Below are 15,577 nucleotides of genomic sequence, written 5' to 3'. Positions count from 1 at the left end.
GTAAATACTCATGAGAAGAATATTTCGAGTGTATGGGTAAAATTTTTATGAGAAACTGCCAAATTGTTTCCCAAGGGGCTGTACCACGTCAGATTCCCAGTGGTTCCACATCTTCATCAACATTTGGTATTATTGACATTTTGGTATTAATCATCCTTACGGTGAACAGAGGTATCTCATTGTGAGTTTTAGTTTTAATTTCCCTGGAGCCTTATGGTGTCGAGCAATTTTTCATGTGTTTATTAAAACTTTTGATAGCTTCATTTGTACAATGTTTGCTCAAGTCTTTTGTTCATTTCCAAGTGGGCTGTTGGTCCTGTTTTTGTTGTATTCTAAGAGTCCTTTATATCTTCTGGATTCAAGTCCCCAGTGAGATGTATACTTTGTGAATATTTGACTGACCTGCCTTTCCGTTCCCTTCACAAACTCTTTTACATAGCCACAGCTTTTAATTTTGATGAAATCCTGTTAATCAATTTTTAAAAAATTCATGCTTTTTTGTGTCCCATCTAAGAAATCTCTGCATACCCCAAGGTTGCAAAGACTTCCTCCTACACTCTCTTCTAGGAGTTTTAGAATTTTAGCTTCTATGTTTCATTCCATGGTCCATTTTGAATTAATTTTGTGTGTAGCATGAGATTGGGGTTATTTCCTTTTTTTCCATGTGAATATTTAGTCTTTTGGTATTATGGTAAGACTAACTTTCCCCATTGAATTACTTTGACATCTTTTGTATTTCTGGATTCTATTCTGTTCCATTGACTATATGGCTGTCCTTATGCCAACACCATGCTGTCTTGATTACTATGTAGTGAATGTTACACAGCACTTACTATGTGCCAGCTATGGTTATAGGTGCTTTACATATAGTAAGAATTTAATCCTCATAACACTTCTATGGGTATATAGAGGTTCAGAGAGTTTAGCAGCCAGCCCAAGGTCACACAGTGGCAGGGCCAGGTTTCAAGTCCAGGCATTCTGGTTCCAGAGTCTTGCTCTTAACCTCTGAGCTGTACTGCCTCTCCTTACTGGCACATACAGATTTATCAGAAGGATATATGCACTCTCCCAAGGCTTTCCTTCCTTTGTGTGAGGCTGTGGCACAGGAGCATTGGGAAGGAGACAACAGTCCTTGCCCTTGGTGAATCTTATGGGTTGAATTGTGTCCTCCCCCAAAAAAGATATGTTGAAATCCTAACACCTGCTACCTCAGAATGTGACTTTACTTGGAAACCAGGTGGTTTTTTTTTTTTTAAAGATTTTATTTTATTTATTCATGAGAAACAGAGAGAGAGGGAGAGAGAGAGAGAGAGAGAGAGGCAGAGACAGAAGCAGGCTCCATGCAGGGAGCCCAACATGGGACTTGATCCCGAGTCTCCAGGATCAGGCCCTGGGGCTGAAGGCAGCGCTAAACCACTGAACCACCTGGGCTACCCATGGAAACCAGGTTTTTAAAGAGGTAATCAAATTCAATGAGGACATTAAGGTGGGCCCTAATCCCATGCGACTGGTGCCCTTATAAAAGGGGGGAAATTTGGACACAGACACGCACATGTGAGGATGCAGGCAGAGGTCAGGGGTGGTCCTCTACAAGCCAAGGAACACCACCAATTGCCAGCAAAGCACTAGATGCTGTGGTGGAGGCCTGGAACAGATTCTTTCTCACAGCCTCAGAAGGAATCTGCCCTCTGACACCTGGATGTCAGATTGCTGGCCTCCAGAACGGTGAGACAATAAATTTCTGTCGCTTCAGCCCCTCTGTCTGTGGTACTTTGTTATGCGGCTCTAGCAAACTAGCATGGGGAGCTCACATCTGATGCAGAGCAGAACTTGGCAGGTTGTTGTTCGATGATTAAATACACATGAAGAAAGGAGGAAGGGATGGAGGGAAGAAAAATAGGGTCTAATATGTCATTTATTTCAAATGTGACTCAAAGCTGACTTAATGTGCATTTATAGCATTTTATAGGTATTACTTTATATGAATTTTATAGGCCAATCTCTGTCTCTGTTGTATTCTTTGTGTCCATCTAAGTTTAAAGGACATGAAATAATACTCCGTGCTTGGCAGATTTCCTGACATCTCAGGGACCACAGAGCCTTGTAAGAGATCCTTCCTCAACAGGATCCTAAGCGATGCCCTGTTATTCCTGTCCTAATCCAGGCTGGGTCTTTTCCAATCTGCTCTTTCCATGAAGTCAGCCTTTGCCTGGCTTGATGTGCTCCTCGCAAGCACGGGGGTCATATGGCTGGCAGCAGGGCTCAGAAGGAGGAAGGGCTGTTGGTAGGGGCTCTGTCATCTGGCTGCCCCCAGCAGAGGGTGTGGATCCCAGCATGGGCAGAGCACTCTGTCTGGGCTAAAGATACACCTTTCCTCAAGTGGCCTTAATTGGGTTTTACTCAAACAACTGTGTACTGGGTGCTTGCTTTGGGCTGGCACTCAGCCTAGTGGGACACATGAAGACCAGGGATTGTTGGGGTACAGGATGACAACTACCACAGACATTTCTCTAAGCCTATTTTGTCTCATACACACACACACACACACACACACACACACACACACACACACACGCACATATACACATAAACACCACTGGCGCAGGATGCCTCCCAGATTGGGGCCAGCACCCTAGTATCCCAAATGGCTGCCCTTGATCTTGATGATTTGGGGGGTGGGGGTGGGGTCCCTGAGGAGCCTTTGCCACACAGCCATTCTTGAGTCTCCAGGCAGAAACTGTATTATTGCCAAGACTTTACTTCTGGAAGAATGGGAGAAAGGAACAGGAATGGTTTTACTATCGCTGACTCCGGTCTCTCGCAGAGAAGAGAAAGAAAGGCAGGCTGCATGAGAAGAAATGCCAAGTTTCAGTATTGCTAATAGTTCTGTTTTAAGCATGCAAGCATTAATCTTTGCTTTCACAAATCTCTGTGAGACTTTGGAAAGCTGTGGATATCTGGAAGTTAATGGAGTTTTAAAGTCTGTGTTCAGAAGACAGGGTCTCAGAAACAATTTTCCACCTAGAACAGGCTGTCTAAATTGAAAATAAAATATAATCCATTGATGGGACGCCTGTGTGGCTCACTGGTGGAGCATCTGCCTTCGGCTTGGGTTGTGATCCCAGGGTCCCAGGATCAAGTCCCACATTGCAATTCCTGCAGGGAGCCTGCTTCTCCCTCTGCCTATGTCTCTGGCTCTCTCTCTGTGTGTCTCTCATGAATAAAATAATTAAAATCTTAAAAAAAATCCACTGAAACAAATTTGTTCAGAAATTTCTATTTAAAAGATGAATGTGTGAGAGGTGCCTGGGTTGCTCAGTTGGTAGAGCACGTGACTCGAGTCTCAGGGTCCTGAGTTCAAGCCCTATGTTTGGTGTGGTGCCTACTTTAAAAAAAAAAAAAAAGGATGAATGTATGAGATCTGTACATCTGTTTGGGCCAAAGTTGTAAGAAATGAAAAAACTATTTTCTAAATGATTATCATTCTGGGGGCCAGGTGAGCGGGTTGGGGCGGCGTGCGCTTGGAGTTCCAGAGAGGGACAGAGGAACAGTGTGAGTCTCCACCTTTCTCTGATGGGTGGGCTGGTGGAACCTGCCCAGAGGCAGGGAAGCCAAAGGTAGCTAACAGAGAGATGAGGAAGGAATCAGAAGACATTTCCTGGGAAATAAAGCATCAGAAGGAAGCACATTATGGGAGCCAGAGGGTGGGCAATGGGGAAGGAACTTGCTTGCAGATGTGTCCTTGGCCAAACCCAGAAATAGAACCACCTGATAAAAAGGTATGATCAGAGCTGGGAGGGGGTGGGAGCAGGGGAGTGGGCTTCCAAGGCAAAACCACCTGTCTGCTTTGGTCCTCCTGGCCCCTCCCATGAGGAAGAGCCCTCAGAACCAGGAGAACCCCCCGCCCACATGCATGCTTCCTCTCAAGGCAACAGGTTACACAGCACTTTCTTGAAAGGTGATGTGGGCACCAAATATGAGAAGCTGCTCAACTGAATTATGATTTCTCGGCCCTGTGGGTGCTACCCATTGAGGATGGAGCCCTGGCTGCCACTTGTCCCCCAGGGACTTTGGGGACCAAAGGAGAAATCTGGTTCCTCTTTTGTTTCATGTGGCCTCTCCTCTGCTAAGTGCCTGTAAGTTTTGTTAGATAAATGGGGGGATGACTCTAACATTTTAGTGGAGGTGGGGGCTGTTTCCTCCTGCCACTTTGTGGCCCATAGAAATGCTGCAGAATTGTGATTTATCAATTGAAAATGTTGTTTGTAAAGGAGAATGAGCTGAACTCAGTCATTTGGATGCCAGAGTTAGGGTACCCTCTGTCTGATGATTCACTGGGAAAAACCATATCTGGGGGCATCACAATGCCAGATTTCAGGTTGTACTACAAAGCTGTGGTCATCAAGACCGTGTGGTACTGGCACAAAAACAGACACATAGATCAATGGAACAGAATAGAGAATCCAGAAGTGGACCCTCAACTTTATGGTCAACTAATATTCGACAAAGGAGGAAAGACTATCCACTGGAAAAAAAGGCAGTCTCTTCCATAAATGGTGCTGGGAAAATTGGACATCCACATGCAGAAGAATGAAACTGGACCACTCTCTTACACCAGACACAAAGATAAACTCAAAATGGGTGAAAGATCTAAATGTGAGAATCCATCAAAATCCTAGAGGAGAACACAGGCAACACCCTTTTTGAACTCAGCCACAGCAACTTCTTGCAAGATACATCCATGAAGGCAAGGGAAACAAAAGCAAAAATGAATTATTGGGACTTCATCAAGATAAAAAGCTTCTGCACAGCAAAAGAAACAGTCAACAAAACTCAAAGATAACCTACAGAATGGGAGAAGATATTTGCAAATGACATATCAGATAAAGGACTAGTATCCAAGATCTATAAAGAACTTATTAAACTCAACAGCAAAGAAACAAACAATACAATCATGAAATGGGCAAAAGACATGAACAGAAATCTCACAGAGGAAGACACAGACATGGCCAACAAGCACGTGAGAAAATGCTCCGCATCACTTGCCATCAGCGAGCCTCCTTTCAAGTCTCCCTGCTCTGCTCTTACCACCCTGCCCATATCTGTCTTTACAGAGGCCAGAGGGATCCTTCTAAAATGCACCATGGTGCTCTGCTTCCTATACCCTGGGGGCGCCCCATCAACCGGCTGGCCTCAGTCTTGCTGACTGGCTCCTGCTTGGTTTGCTTCTCCAGATCCCTGCTGTGACCTGCTCTCTGTCCTGGAGGAGGACCTGCAGGCACAGATCAACAGGCCCCCTTGCCCTCAGCATCCAGCTGGTGTCAGCAGACAGGGCACTAGTAAGAAGTCAGAAGGAGGGAAGGAAGAAAATGGGACCAGGGTGTTGGGTCCTGACTCTCTTTCGCCAGGCACATTTTGGCTGGCTGCTTCTCTCCACCGAAGGTCACCACTCCTGATGGATAGTGGCCTGCCCCACTACAGACCTATCCATCCCTGAGTTAATCCATCCTCCAGCCCAGATATCTGGGTGACAGTTTCCTCATCCCTTGAGCCTAACCACAATTTAATACAGCAACTGCCCACCTCTCAGTGCCCCTCGATTGGCACCAACGGTTCTCACCACATCCTTTCCTGTCTAGACCACCATATGCTTGACTTACTCATCCTGCCATTCATTATCTGTCCCCCACTAGGGGCTCGCCTTCTCTAGGGCAAGGGCCTTTGTCTCTTTTGTCCACGGACGCACCCCACATGCCCAGACTTGTGCCTGGCATGGAGCAGAGGCCCAACTAGCACTTGCCGAGTATTGAAAGAATAAGCACTCTGGCCCAGTTTCATCTTTTAATTGTTGCAGAAGGTTGCAGGGTATTTTCAGCTTTTTCCATAGCATATGCCTGATTCTCTTCTGGAACATTAATAATCAACAAATATTGTATTTGTTTGCTAGGGCTGCCATAGAAAGGACCCCACGCGGTATGGCTAAATAACAGACATTTCTTCTCTCATAGTTCTTAGAGCTGGGTGTCCAGGATCAAGGCCATGACAGGGCCGTGCTCCCTCTGAAGGCACAACGAGGGATCTGTTCTAGGCTCTTCTCTTGGCTTTTGCAACATGCCTTCAAAATCCACATGGTGTTCTGAGTGTATGTGTCTGTATCCAAATTCCCCCCTTTTAATAAGGATGGCAATCATATTAGATTAGTGGTCCCCCTATTCCAGAATGATCGTATCTTAACAAATTACATCTGTAATGGCTATGTTCTGAGGTACTGGGAGTCAGAGCTTCAATATATACATTTTGTAGGGATGACAACACAACCCCTAACGATAATTAGCATTTATTGAATACAAATGCTGTGAATTACTGTTTACTTCTCATGGTAAGACCTATTAAGGTATAGATTTGTATCATCCCTACTTTTCCTTGGGGAAAACAGGGGCTCAGAGAGGTTAAGTAAGTGGCCCGAGGTTACCCAGCCAGTGAGCGAGGGCCATGAGACCATAGAGCCCAGACACTCCACCATCCTGCTTTGTTGCCTGTACCCACTTTCTCACCCAACAAGTGCCAGATCCAGGGGCTCAAGATGTAGCTGTGAACCCTAAAGTTTTGCTTCTGAAATTGTGGGTTTGTTGGGATGCAGAGGATGGATGGAAACCGGTAGGATTTTTTTTTTAACTTCAACGCTATGGCATAGTCCATTCCTGACAACTTGTGAAGAATAAGAAGCCAGAAGAACTTATGTGAATTATGTTTCCCCTGATGCCACCCTGGGTGGCAGCTGATGCTCAGGCTTGTGTGGCCCTGGTGACACTTGGTGGCCGTTCACTCGGAAAGTTCATGTCGTGCCAAGAAAGTCAATTTGGAAAACCAGCTGTTTCTGCAAGATGCAGTTATTTACAGCTGCCCAAGCCAATGAGCAATGCCAGGAGCCAAGAATAATTGCAAATCAAATGAACAAAAATGTCTTTCTCAAGTTTATTAGGTCCCAAAGCCATTTTAACAGACTGTCAAAATCTCAGGAAGAAGAAAGCAAATTGGAAAGATGGGCAATTGCCTCACAGGGTTGGATGAAACAGGGTCCATATCTTTGGAAACAAGGTAATAAAAACTTTGGAAAGACCATGGGATTTGCTGCATATTGACTGTCAGGCATGCAGCAGTGGGTCTTCCTGCACTGTGAGGTTTGCTTCTACGACAGCTGTGCGAGGCTGTGGATTCGTCTCCTGTGGCTGCTGTAGCAGATCGCCACAGTCTCCTACAGCCCTGGCGGGGGGGCAGAGTCTAACACAGGTCTCAGGGGGCAAAAATCACAGCTGCTGGCAGGGCTGTGTTCTTTCTGGGGGCCGTTCCTTGCCTTTCCAGTTTCCAGAGGCCATGTGCTTTCCTTGGCTCATGGCTCCTTCCTCCACCAAAGCCAGCAACTGCCACTCCAACCTCTGCTTTTGTCACTACATCTCCCTCTCAGATTCTGATGTCTGCCTCTCTCTTTCATTTTTAAGGACCCTTGTGGTGACACTGGGCCACCTGGCTAATCCATGATGACCTCCCTATCTCCAGATCCTTAACTTAATAATGTCTGCAAAGCCTCTTTTGCCAGGTAAGGTGACATACTCGTGCTTCCAAGAATCAGGACCAACATGGGTGCGGGGCGGGGGGGGGGGTTGTAATTCTGCTTACCATGGTAAGCCTGGTTATGTTTGTTTTAAAGATGACAAATAAATTCAGAGATGTTGGGCAATTTTCCCCATGCCACTCAGCTAGTAGATGGGTGGTTAGGATTGGAATCCAGAGCTGCCGGGTCCTACAACAGAAGCTCTCTCCCCCAACACAGTGTTCCATCTCAGACTCCCACTCTCATGCTAGAGTTAATCTCAAGGTACTCCAGAGATTAGGGAAAAGGCAACCATGTTAAGAACTACTCCCAGGGGACTATTCTGGATCTCCAGTTCCTTTGGATGATAAACTGGGAAGGGTATAGATGACTGGGGCCATGTGCATGAGGCCAGTGGACAGGCTGCTGAATGCACTTCCCTTCCCTTCCCTTCCCTTCACCTGGCTAATGCCTGCTGGGCCTTCAGGACTCACCTTCCTGGGACCTCTTCCAGGAACTCTCCCAGGAGAGTTCATGCCAGTGTTGCACGTGGTATGTGTCTGTTTCTGGATCTTTCTCTCTAAAACACAAATTCACTAATGACCTAACACAAGCATGATACGGATATGCCAGAGCTGCTTGTGGAATGCATGCATGAATGAATGACCCCACCATGATGCCACTCCCCATAGTGGGCCCACATGGCAGTCCCCGCACCCCTAGAACACATATGTTCCGAGTGACTGTGACCCATCCTGCTCCACAGCTGAAGGCGGCAACAGGCCAACTCCCAGTCTTTTACAAAGGTCCTCTCTGCCTCTCCCAGGATGGTGAAGTCACTTTCCCTCCTTCCTGGGATTAGTTCTTATAAGAAATACTCTGTCAAATATTGTCAGCTTGTAACGAAGATGATCCACTGGCCAGAGAGAGGGGGCTGGAAGGTGGGCACCTGGAGTCAGGGAGATGGGGTTGAAAGCATCATCACCCTCTGCTCCTTTTTCAAATGAGGATGAGAACCGGACTTTTAGGAGTGATGTGAATGAACATCCAGGAGATCCCAGGTAAGGCACTTCAGGGCCTTGGGGAGCAGTGAGGGCCCCCAATATCAGCTATCCCCACTCCCTTGGGTTCTGACCCTACTGGCTATGTAATCCTGAGAAAGCCAATTCTTTGGCACTTGGTTTTCTCGCCTGTCAGAAAATTGCAAGAGTCCCTGTAAAATCCTCCTCTCTACAAGGATGTTCATCACAGCCTTATTTACTGACAAATGGTGTAGTTAACTCTGTGAGCCCACCTCATTTACCAGGCACTGTTCTCCAGTATTCACTTGTTTAATCCTTACCCCATCCCTATGAGGCAAGTGGTGTCCTTATTTTTTCTTTCTTTTTTTTTTTTTTTAAGATTTATTTATTTATTTGAGAGAGAGCACGCAGGAGTGGGCAGAGGGGCAAAGGGTGATGGAGAAGCAGACTCCCTGCAGAGCATGAAGTGCAACACCGGGCTCAAACCCAGGACCCTGAGATCATGACCTGAGCTGAAGTCAATCAGTCGGACATTCGACTGACCGAGCCACCCTGGAGAGGAATGGTGTTCTTATTATAGAAATGGGGTAATTGAATCAGAGAGCTGTTGAATAACTTCACCAGGGTCACGCAGCTCCAAAGGGATGGAGACAGGATCAGAATCCAGGCAGAGTGGCTTTGCCATCTAGGCTTCGAGGGCAGATACTCAACAGCGCTACCCCGCAGGGAGCAGCTAGGGAACCTGCCATATAGCCAGTTTCTGAAGAGCCACAGAGCCTGCGCAGCTAGCGCTCCATCACAGGGGCGCTGATCAGCATGTTTTTCTGTATATACACGTTACACGTCAACAAAACATGCCTCAGATGAGAAAAAGGAAAGTGAAATGAAAAGCAAGTCTGGCACGAGGTCATGTGCGCAAAAGCAGAGTGACTACCACAGAAGAACAGAACACACACCTGCGCATAGAAAAGCCAAGGGGAGATTTTGCCCAGTGGCCTTGGGAGGTATGATCACAGATTTCTCCTTTGGTTCTTTCTACTCTTCTGAATTGTACTTGTGCACCTGAGCTTGTGATGATTTCTTACAACAACAAAATACTTTACCAGCCAGTCCCCTCCCCCAAAGCAAACCCTGTGGTTTCCCACCACGTTCATTCCAGACTGACTGTGCTTTTCCATGGATCAGTGTAAACATGAATCACCACAACTGGGGAACGAGAATTTTGTGAAACTCCGATTGTGAAATGGTGAGATATTTTCCTCTAACAGAAAGACTGTGAGTGAGAGGAGGAGATGAACACGGGCCCTCGACCCTTCCTGACATCCATCTTTAGAAGCATCTCGTTAGAATGACCCATTACGAGCAAGGAGCAAAATAAGGCATTCTGTTGACAGCGAGTCAGAGATGCGACTAGAAGCCTCTGCCTGTTTGCACCGTGTCCATCCTGTCAGCAGAAGTCGGCGCGAGAGAGGGGAAATAAATGAGCTCCCCCATGAGAGAGGATCTGATTCTCACTCTGATTCTACCCTCCTCTCTCTCCTTCGGGAAGAAGCCCCACTGTGGACTATGTGCCTGAAATGTGAGGCACAGACCACACACCTACAAGGTACAAGAGGTCGGACATCTCATAAGACTGAAGCTCAGAGAGGTTGAGAGCATTGTTCAGCATTGCACAGCCAAGAAATTCCAGAGCCAGGATTCAAACCTGGTTTGTTGTGATTGCCCAAACTGGTACAATTTCTGGGACATTCTGAAGTCTCCCAAATCCCTCGTGGAAGCATGGGTAGTGTGCATCTTTAAGGCTGAGGCAGAATGATAAGCTCTGTATCTTTCTTTGCACATTTTTGCTCATTATTAACAGAGGGTGTAACACCCTCTGTTACACGGATTGACTGGAACGTCCTCTCTCTTTTCCTTTGCCTGCAGAGTCCTACATGTTTGGGATAGAAAGATGACCACTCATGCTTTGGAAACATTTTTCAGGTCATGGCACTGGACCTTAGGTTCACAGGGACTCTGTCCTGGACCTCCAAGGACAAATGCCCCTTTACACTGGGTGCTTGTCCCATCGTATCGGCTGTGACCAGGTGAGAGCTCAGAGAAGGGAGCTATTTGTTAAAAGAAAGACAGTAGGGGAGCAACTTATCAGTAAGAATATTCTCTAGGTGGGGGAAACATCATAAAAATCAGACACCTTCAGAGCCACCAAGGACATACTCCTTTAAAGGCAAGCACAGTTGCCTGGGGGCCCCATGGCCCTGGGATGCTCTCAGGAATGACCCCAGATTACTCACAGAGAAGATGGCAGCCAGCGTCTCGATGCCACCAGTACTCAGGGTAATGTATGGGATCTTTTCCGGTGAGATCCCAGCTTTGCCAAAGATGCTATTGGTGTAGAACCAAATCTGTAAGGCAGGAAAGAAAAACAAAGGTGAGTCAGTGAAAGGCATCTATTTCCCAAATTAAATTCAGGTGCAAGGCGGTCCCTGAGATTCGCTGCTGCATCCAGCATGGAGCTTTGTGGTGTGGCCAACTATCTGTTTTCTTCCTCCTCCCACCTTTGTCTCTTCTTCGTTACTGACAGGGATACAGGGAGCCACATGTGCTGAGCTAATTGTGGCAAGGAGATGCACACGGAAATGTTGGTGAGGCTTCTCGGAAGTCTCCTGAAAATGAGCTTTCCGCCAAGGAGGTGGGGTCCCATTTTTGCCCTTCCTCCTTTCTGCTGTCCAGATGGTGAATGTGATGGCTGGAGATTCAGCAGCCCTCTCGGATCACTAGGTGACCTCAGGACAGCATGGTAGCCTCCGTGGTAACTGTGAGAAACAGGAAAGGTTCTTTACAGATACTTTACTGTCATCCACTAGAAAGCTGTCACAATAAACCTATAATGGGAACAACATGAATGATGCCCTGGGGATTGTATAACACACAACCTGCAAACCCTACATGGGGCCCCTGCTTTGGGATGGAAGCCACCCGTTCAGACGCTAGAGCAAGAAGTTAGAAGGAGCTTGTGTCCTTGCTCACTACAGTGATTCTGTAACTTATTAGCCAAAGCTGGGCACTGTTGAGAGTATTAATAATTAGTTCAGGACAACAGGCATGAATCGGGATTGCCCAGGCAAACCAGGATGTGTGGACCTGGGACTGCGGTGCCACTTTTCCCAATTTCCTCATGCGAAGTTAGGTCAGTGTGGAGGTTTCCACCACTGAGACCAAACCTAGCTCTACTGACACTCACAGGGCATCAGACGGTCACTGACTGGAGGTTGGGGGACCGGCTCTGTGTTGAGCTGGCTGTGTGACCTCGAGCAATTCACTCTGTGCTGCTGGGCTTCCTTCCCCTCCCCAGGCAAGGAGGACAGCCAGGCCCCTCCTGTGGGGTGTCAGAATTGGGCAGGAACTGTCACTGTGCGCTATTTACGTTTTGGGTCCATAGGCTGGACACGAGTTACTTGTGTCCTCACGATCCCAGCCATTTCCTTAAAGAGCAAGAGTCTGCGAAATGATAGAACACCAAGGTGTCCTTGGTACGACATCTGACGAGGAAACCGCCACCTTCGAGGGCCTTGGAAGCGTTTATACTCTGACCGATATTAAGTAGAAACATTAGAGCTTGTTAGCTGCTTATAACTTGTCAGGCCCGACGGTAGCTGGGCATGCTCTTTGCGTTTGACTCTTACTTCATTTTTTTTGGAAAAAGCTCTCATTTCTACAAATTTGTCTTGTTACCGGCATCTGTTTAGCAAAACATTTTTCATGCGCTGGGGGAGAAGGTGTAATTTAGGACCTACCCGTATCTATAGATGGCTTATCTTTTAGTGACGGGAGTAATTGTTCATAAAGTTATAGGCACATTCAGAGTCCAGTAAAAATTACTGCCAGGATTTCTGTGAGCTCGCCGGCAAAATGCGTTCTTATGTTCTCGTAAAACAAAGACCCTCTTGGCTGTGTCTGGCCCACATTTGACTGAGCTGATAAATTAGAACTTTACATTCTATCTTTGCTTCCACATTCACAGAGTACAGGGCCCCCGATAAATTCATTCATTCCTATAGTTCTTAGGGCTGTGCCAGAAGCTAAAACTATTCCAGAAAGCCCCAGTCTTCACGGGATTTGTTTGTATAACCTCCTTCCCTTTGGAAGGAAACTGTGATCTCCAGCACATCTTCAGAGTTGGGTCAGAGGGGCTTAAATGCCATTCTTAATCTTTACCCAGATTCATTGACGTTTAATAGCCAAGGCTCTCGGGATCCCTTTCATGCCCCAGGCTACTGTGCTGGAATTGTTGTTTTCTGCCTCAGCCTGAACCCCAGAGCGGTGAGCCTGCGATCCCAGTGGGTATGTGTTCTCCTGCGCAAGCTGTGCCCTGGCCTCCCCTGTGGCCTCCTTCCTGGCTCCTCACAACCCCTGCAACCTTCCCTGCTTCCAATTTTCCCTGTAGCGACACTGCCTTGGGCCTCCCCGAGGGGTTTCAATGTTAGTGAAGCGAGTCATGGTGTATAAAACTAAACTCTCAAGGTGGGGTGGGGGTGGGGGGCTCTTATAAAAGTGGCCCTAGAGTCATTTCATGGTAAATGCATTTATCCATCAACAGGCAGAAACCAGCCCTCTGGACCATCTCCCCCATTCCAGGGTTTGTGCGGAGGTCCTGCTGGGCTGGCCCTGTCCCTGGAGGGGGTGGGGGGAAGGCCTGCCCATCATACAAACTGCCTGTCTCGTTCTGCTGGCTCCAGAAGCCATTTCTCTTCCGCTGAAGCATCCTGTAGAGCAGGACGGTACTGCCTCTACTCCCGTTGAGGTTTATTTGAACAGGCAGTTTGAGGGCTTGTACACCATGGAGGCACCAGGAAAGGTGGAGTGTGTCCCGCAGCAGTGCTCCCAAGGAGCGTGCTCTGTGTTGATCTCATCCATGAGATCACGCTCTCAGGTTTCCGACGGCCTCCTCGCATGGAGGGGGACAGGGGACTGGAAGGAGCAGCAGTCTGGAGGCCTACACACCCGATTCCAGCCCCAATGCTGCCTCTGGTGAACTGTGGGCCTGTAGACAAGTGACTACTTATCTCTAAAGAAGGTAAAACGATCTGTCTTTCAGAGTGGTTGTAAAAAATGTTTTAAGTGATGAAGTAGAGCATCTTTAAAAGATTTTACTTATCGGGACGCCTGGGTTGCTCAGTGGTTAAGGGTCTGCCTTTAGCCCAGGGTGTGATCCTGAAGTCCCAGGATCGAGTCCCACATTGGGCTCCTTGCGCAGAGCCTGCTTCCCCCTCTGCCTGTGTCTTTGCCTCGTGTGTGTGTGTGTGTGTGTGTGTGTGTGTCTCAAGAATAAATAAATAAAATCTTTAAAAAAAAAAGATTTTATTTATTTGAGAGTGAGTGAGCTTGTGTGCACATTGGGGGAGGGGATGAAGGGGAGGAGGAGGGACAAGTGGACTCTCAAGACCTCGAGACCATGGCCGGAGTAAAAATCAAGAGTCAGGCCCTTAACCGACTAGGCCACACTGGACACTCCAAGCATTTCTTACAGAATTGGCACATCATAAATGGTGGGTATCATTCTAGAAGATTTCCATCTCTCTATTGAATCTCACCCTTGCTCTTTGGTAAAGGAAAATGTCAAACCAGTTATGCACATGCCTTGGGGAGGAAGCGCCTCTGGCTCTGCTTCTCAGCCTGCTTCCTGACTGGCTGCCTCTAATGCCCCCAAGCCCTCCTTCTTAACTCCTGACACAGTGTGTTAGAGACAGAGCATAACAGGCACACTCATTTTCAACTCTCTCAACAGCTTGTGAAGGTGACGTTGCCTAAGGATCAGAGAGACCACACACAGCCGATAGGGAAGGAGCGGGTGCAGACCCAGGCCTGTTTGCTCCCTGCCCCACAGTTCTTCCGCTGCTCGGGCTCTGCTGGGGCTGTCAGGGCAGCTGGCCGATGGGATTTGTCTTCTATGTGCCCGCTGCCCTGACTCCCATATATGCACATGGCCTTCACTGCACTTGGCCTTGTCCTCAGAGATGTGTTTTAACCCATCTCTCTGGCTTAACTTCAGGAGCAAGAAACCACCTTATCTGCCTTTGCCCAGAACAAGGTGATTCTTGCAGAGTATGGATGCAGAGAATGGACTTAACACATGCTTGTGGGGGGTAGTCACCAAACAGTGACTCCCCCAAAGATGGGCATGTTCTAATCCCAGGAGCCCATGAAGAGGTTACATTACCCGGCAAAAGGAGCTCTGCAGATGCGGTTAGGTTTAGGGGTCTTGGAGCACCTGGGTGGCTCAGTGGTGGAGCACCTGCCGTTGGCCCAGGGCTTGATTCTGGGGTCCTGGGATCGAGTCCTGCATCGGGCTCCCCATGGGGAGCCTGCTTCTCCCTCTGACCATGTCTCTGTCTTTCTGTGTGTGTGTCTCTCATGAATAAATAAACTCAAAATAAAAAAAATTATCTTGAGTTATCTAAGTGAGCTAGAAATGTAATCATGAGGGTTGGTAGAGGACAGAGGTTGGAGAAGGCAGGCGCCAAGGTGGAAGCAGAGGTCAGAGGGAGAGAGTTGTAAACATACAGGTGGTCTCGCACAGGATCTATTTTGAAGTATAGAGGACAGAGGAGATCTTGCCATTTATTAACCACTATGTCCCAGGAGCCCTGCCAGTGCTTCACCTCCTGAAGGGATGGGACGCCCTTTCCTTTCATTTCCTGTTCCTACCTGGGGAACACACCTGTCTCTCAGGCCAAGGGGCAAGTAACCACATAAGGAATAAGGGATAAGGTCAGAGGGGCCCTTGGAAGAGGCACTAATGTGCTCATTTACGCCTCCCACTGGGCTGTCTGTGTACCTGCCTCTGGCAGGCAGTTTGCAGGTCCCCTCTGCCCTCTCCTTTTGGGGAGAGACCTGCCCAGTGTAGCTGGACCAGGGGTTGGGTTGCTTCCTATTGTTGGGACCGGGTAGGTGCCTTAAATCT

General features: G+C 47.7%; 1 protein-coding gene across 1 annotated transcript in view; it reads right to left on the bottom strand.

Annotated features, from left to right (window-relative positions):
- The window catches only part of SLC2A9 (solute carrier family 2 member 9), a 189,046-nt gene that overhangs the window by 51,098 nt on the left and 122,371 nt on the right, over positions 1–15,577 (bottom strand). The window contains exon 8 of the mRNA NM_001130835.2: positions 10,908–11,018. Within this exon, the coding sequence (NP_001124307.2) occupies positions 10,908–11,018 (111 nt within the window). The remainder of the gene's footprint in view (positions 1–10,907; positions 11,019–15,577) is intronic.

This window comes from Canis lupus, chromosome 3 (assembly GCF_011100685.1).
Source record: "Canis lupus familiaris isolate Mischka breed German Shepherd chromosome 3, alternate assembly UU_Cfam_GSD_1.0, whole genome shotgun sequence".
In the NCBI taxonomy this organism is placed as follows: Eukaryota; Metazoa; Chordata; class Mammalia; order Carnivora; family Canidae; genus Canis; species Canis lupus.
This window is presented reverse-complemented; position numbering and strand designations above follow the sequence as displayed.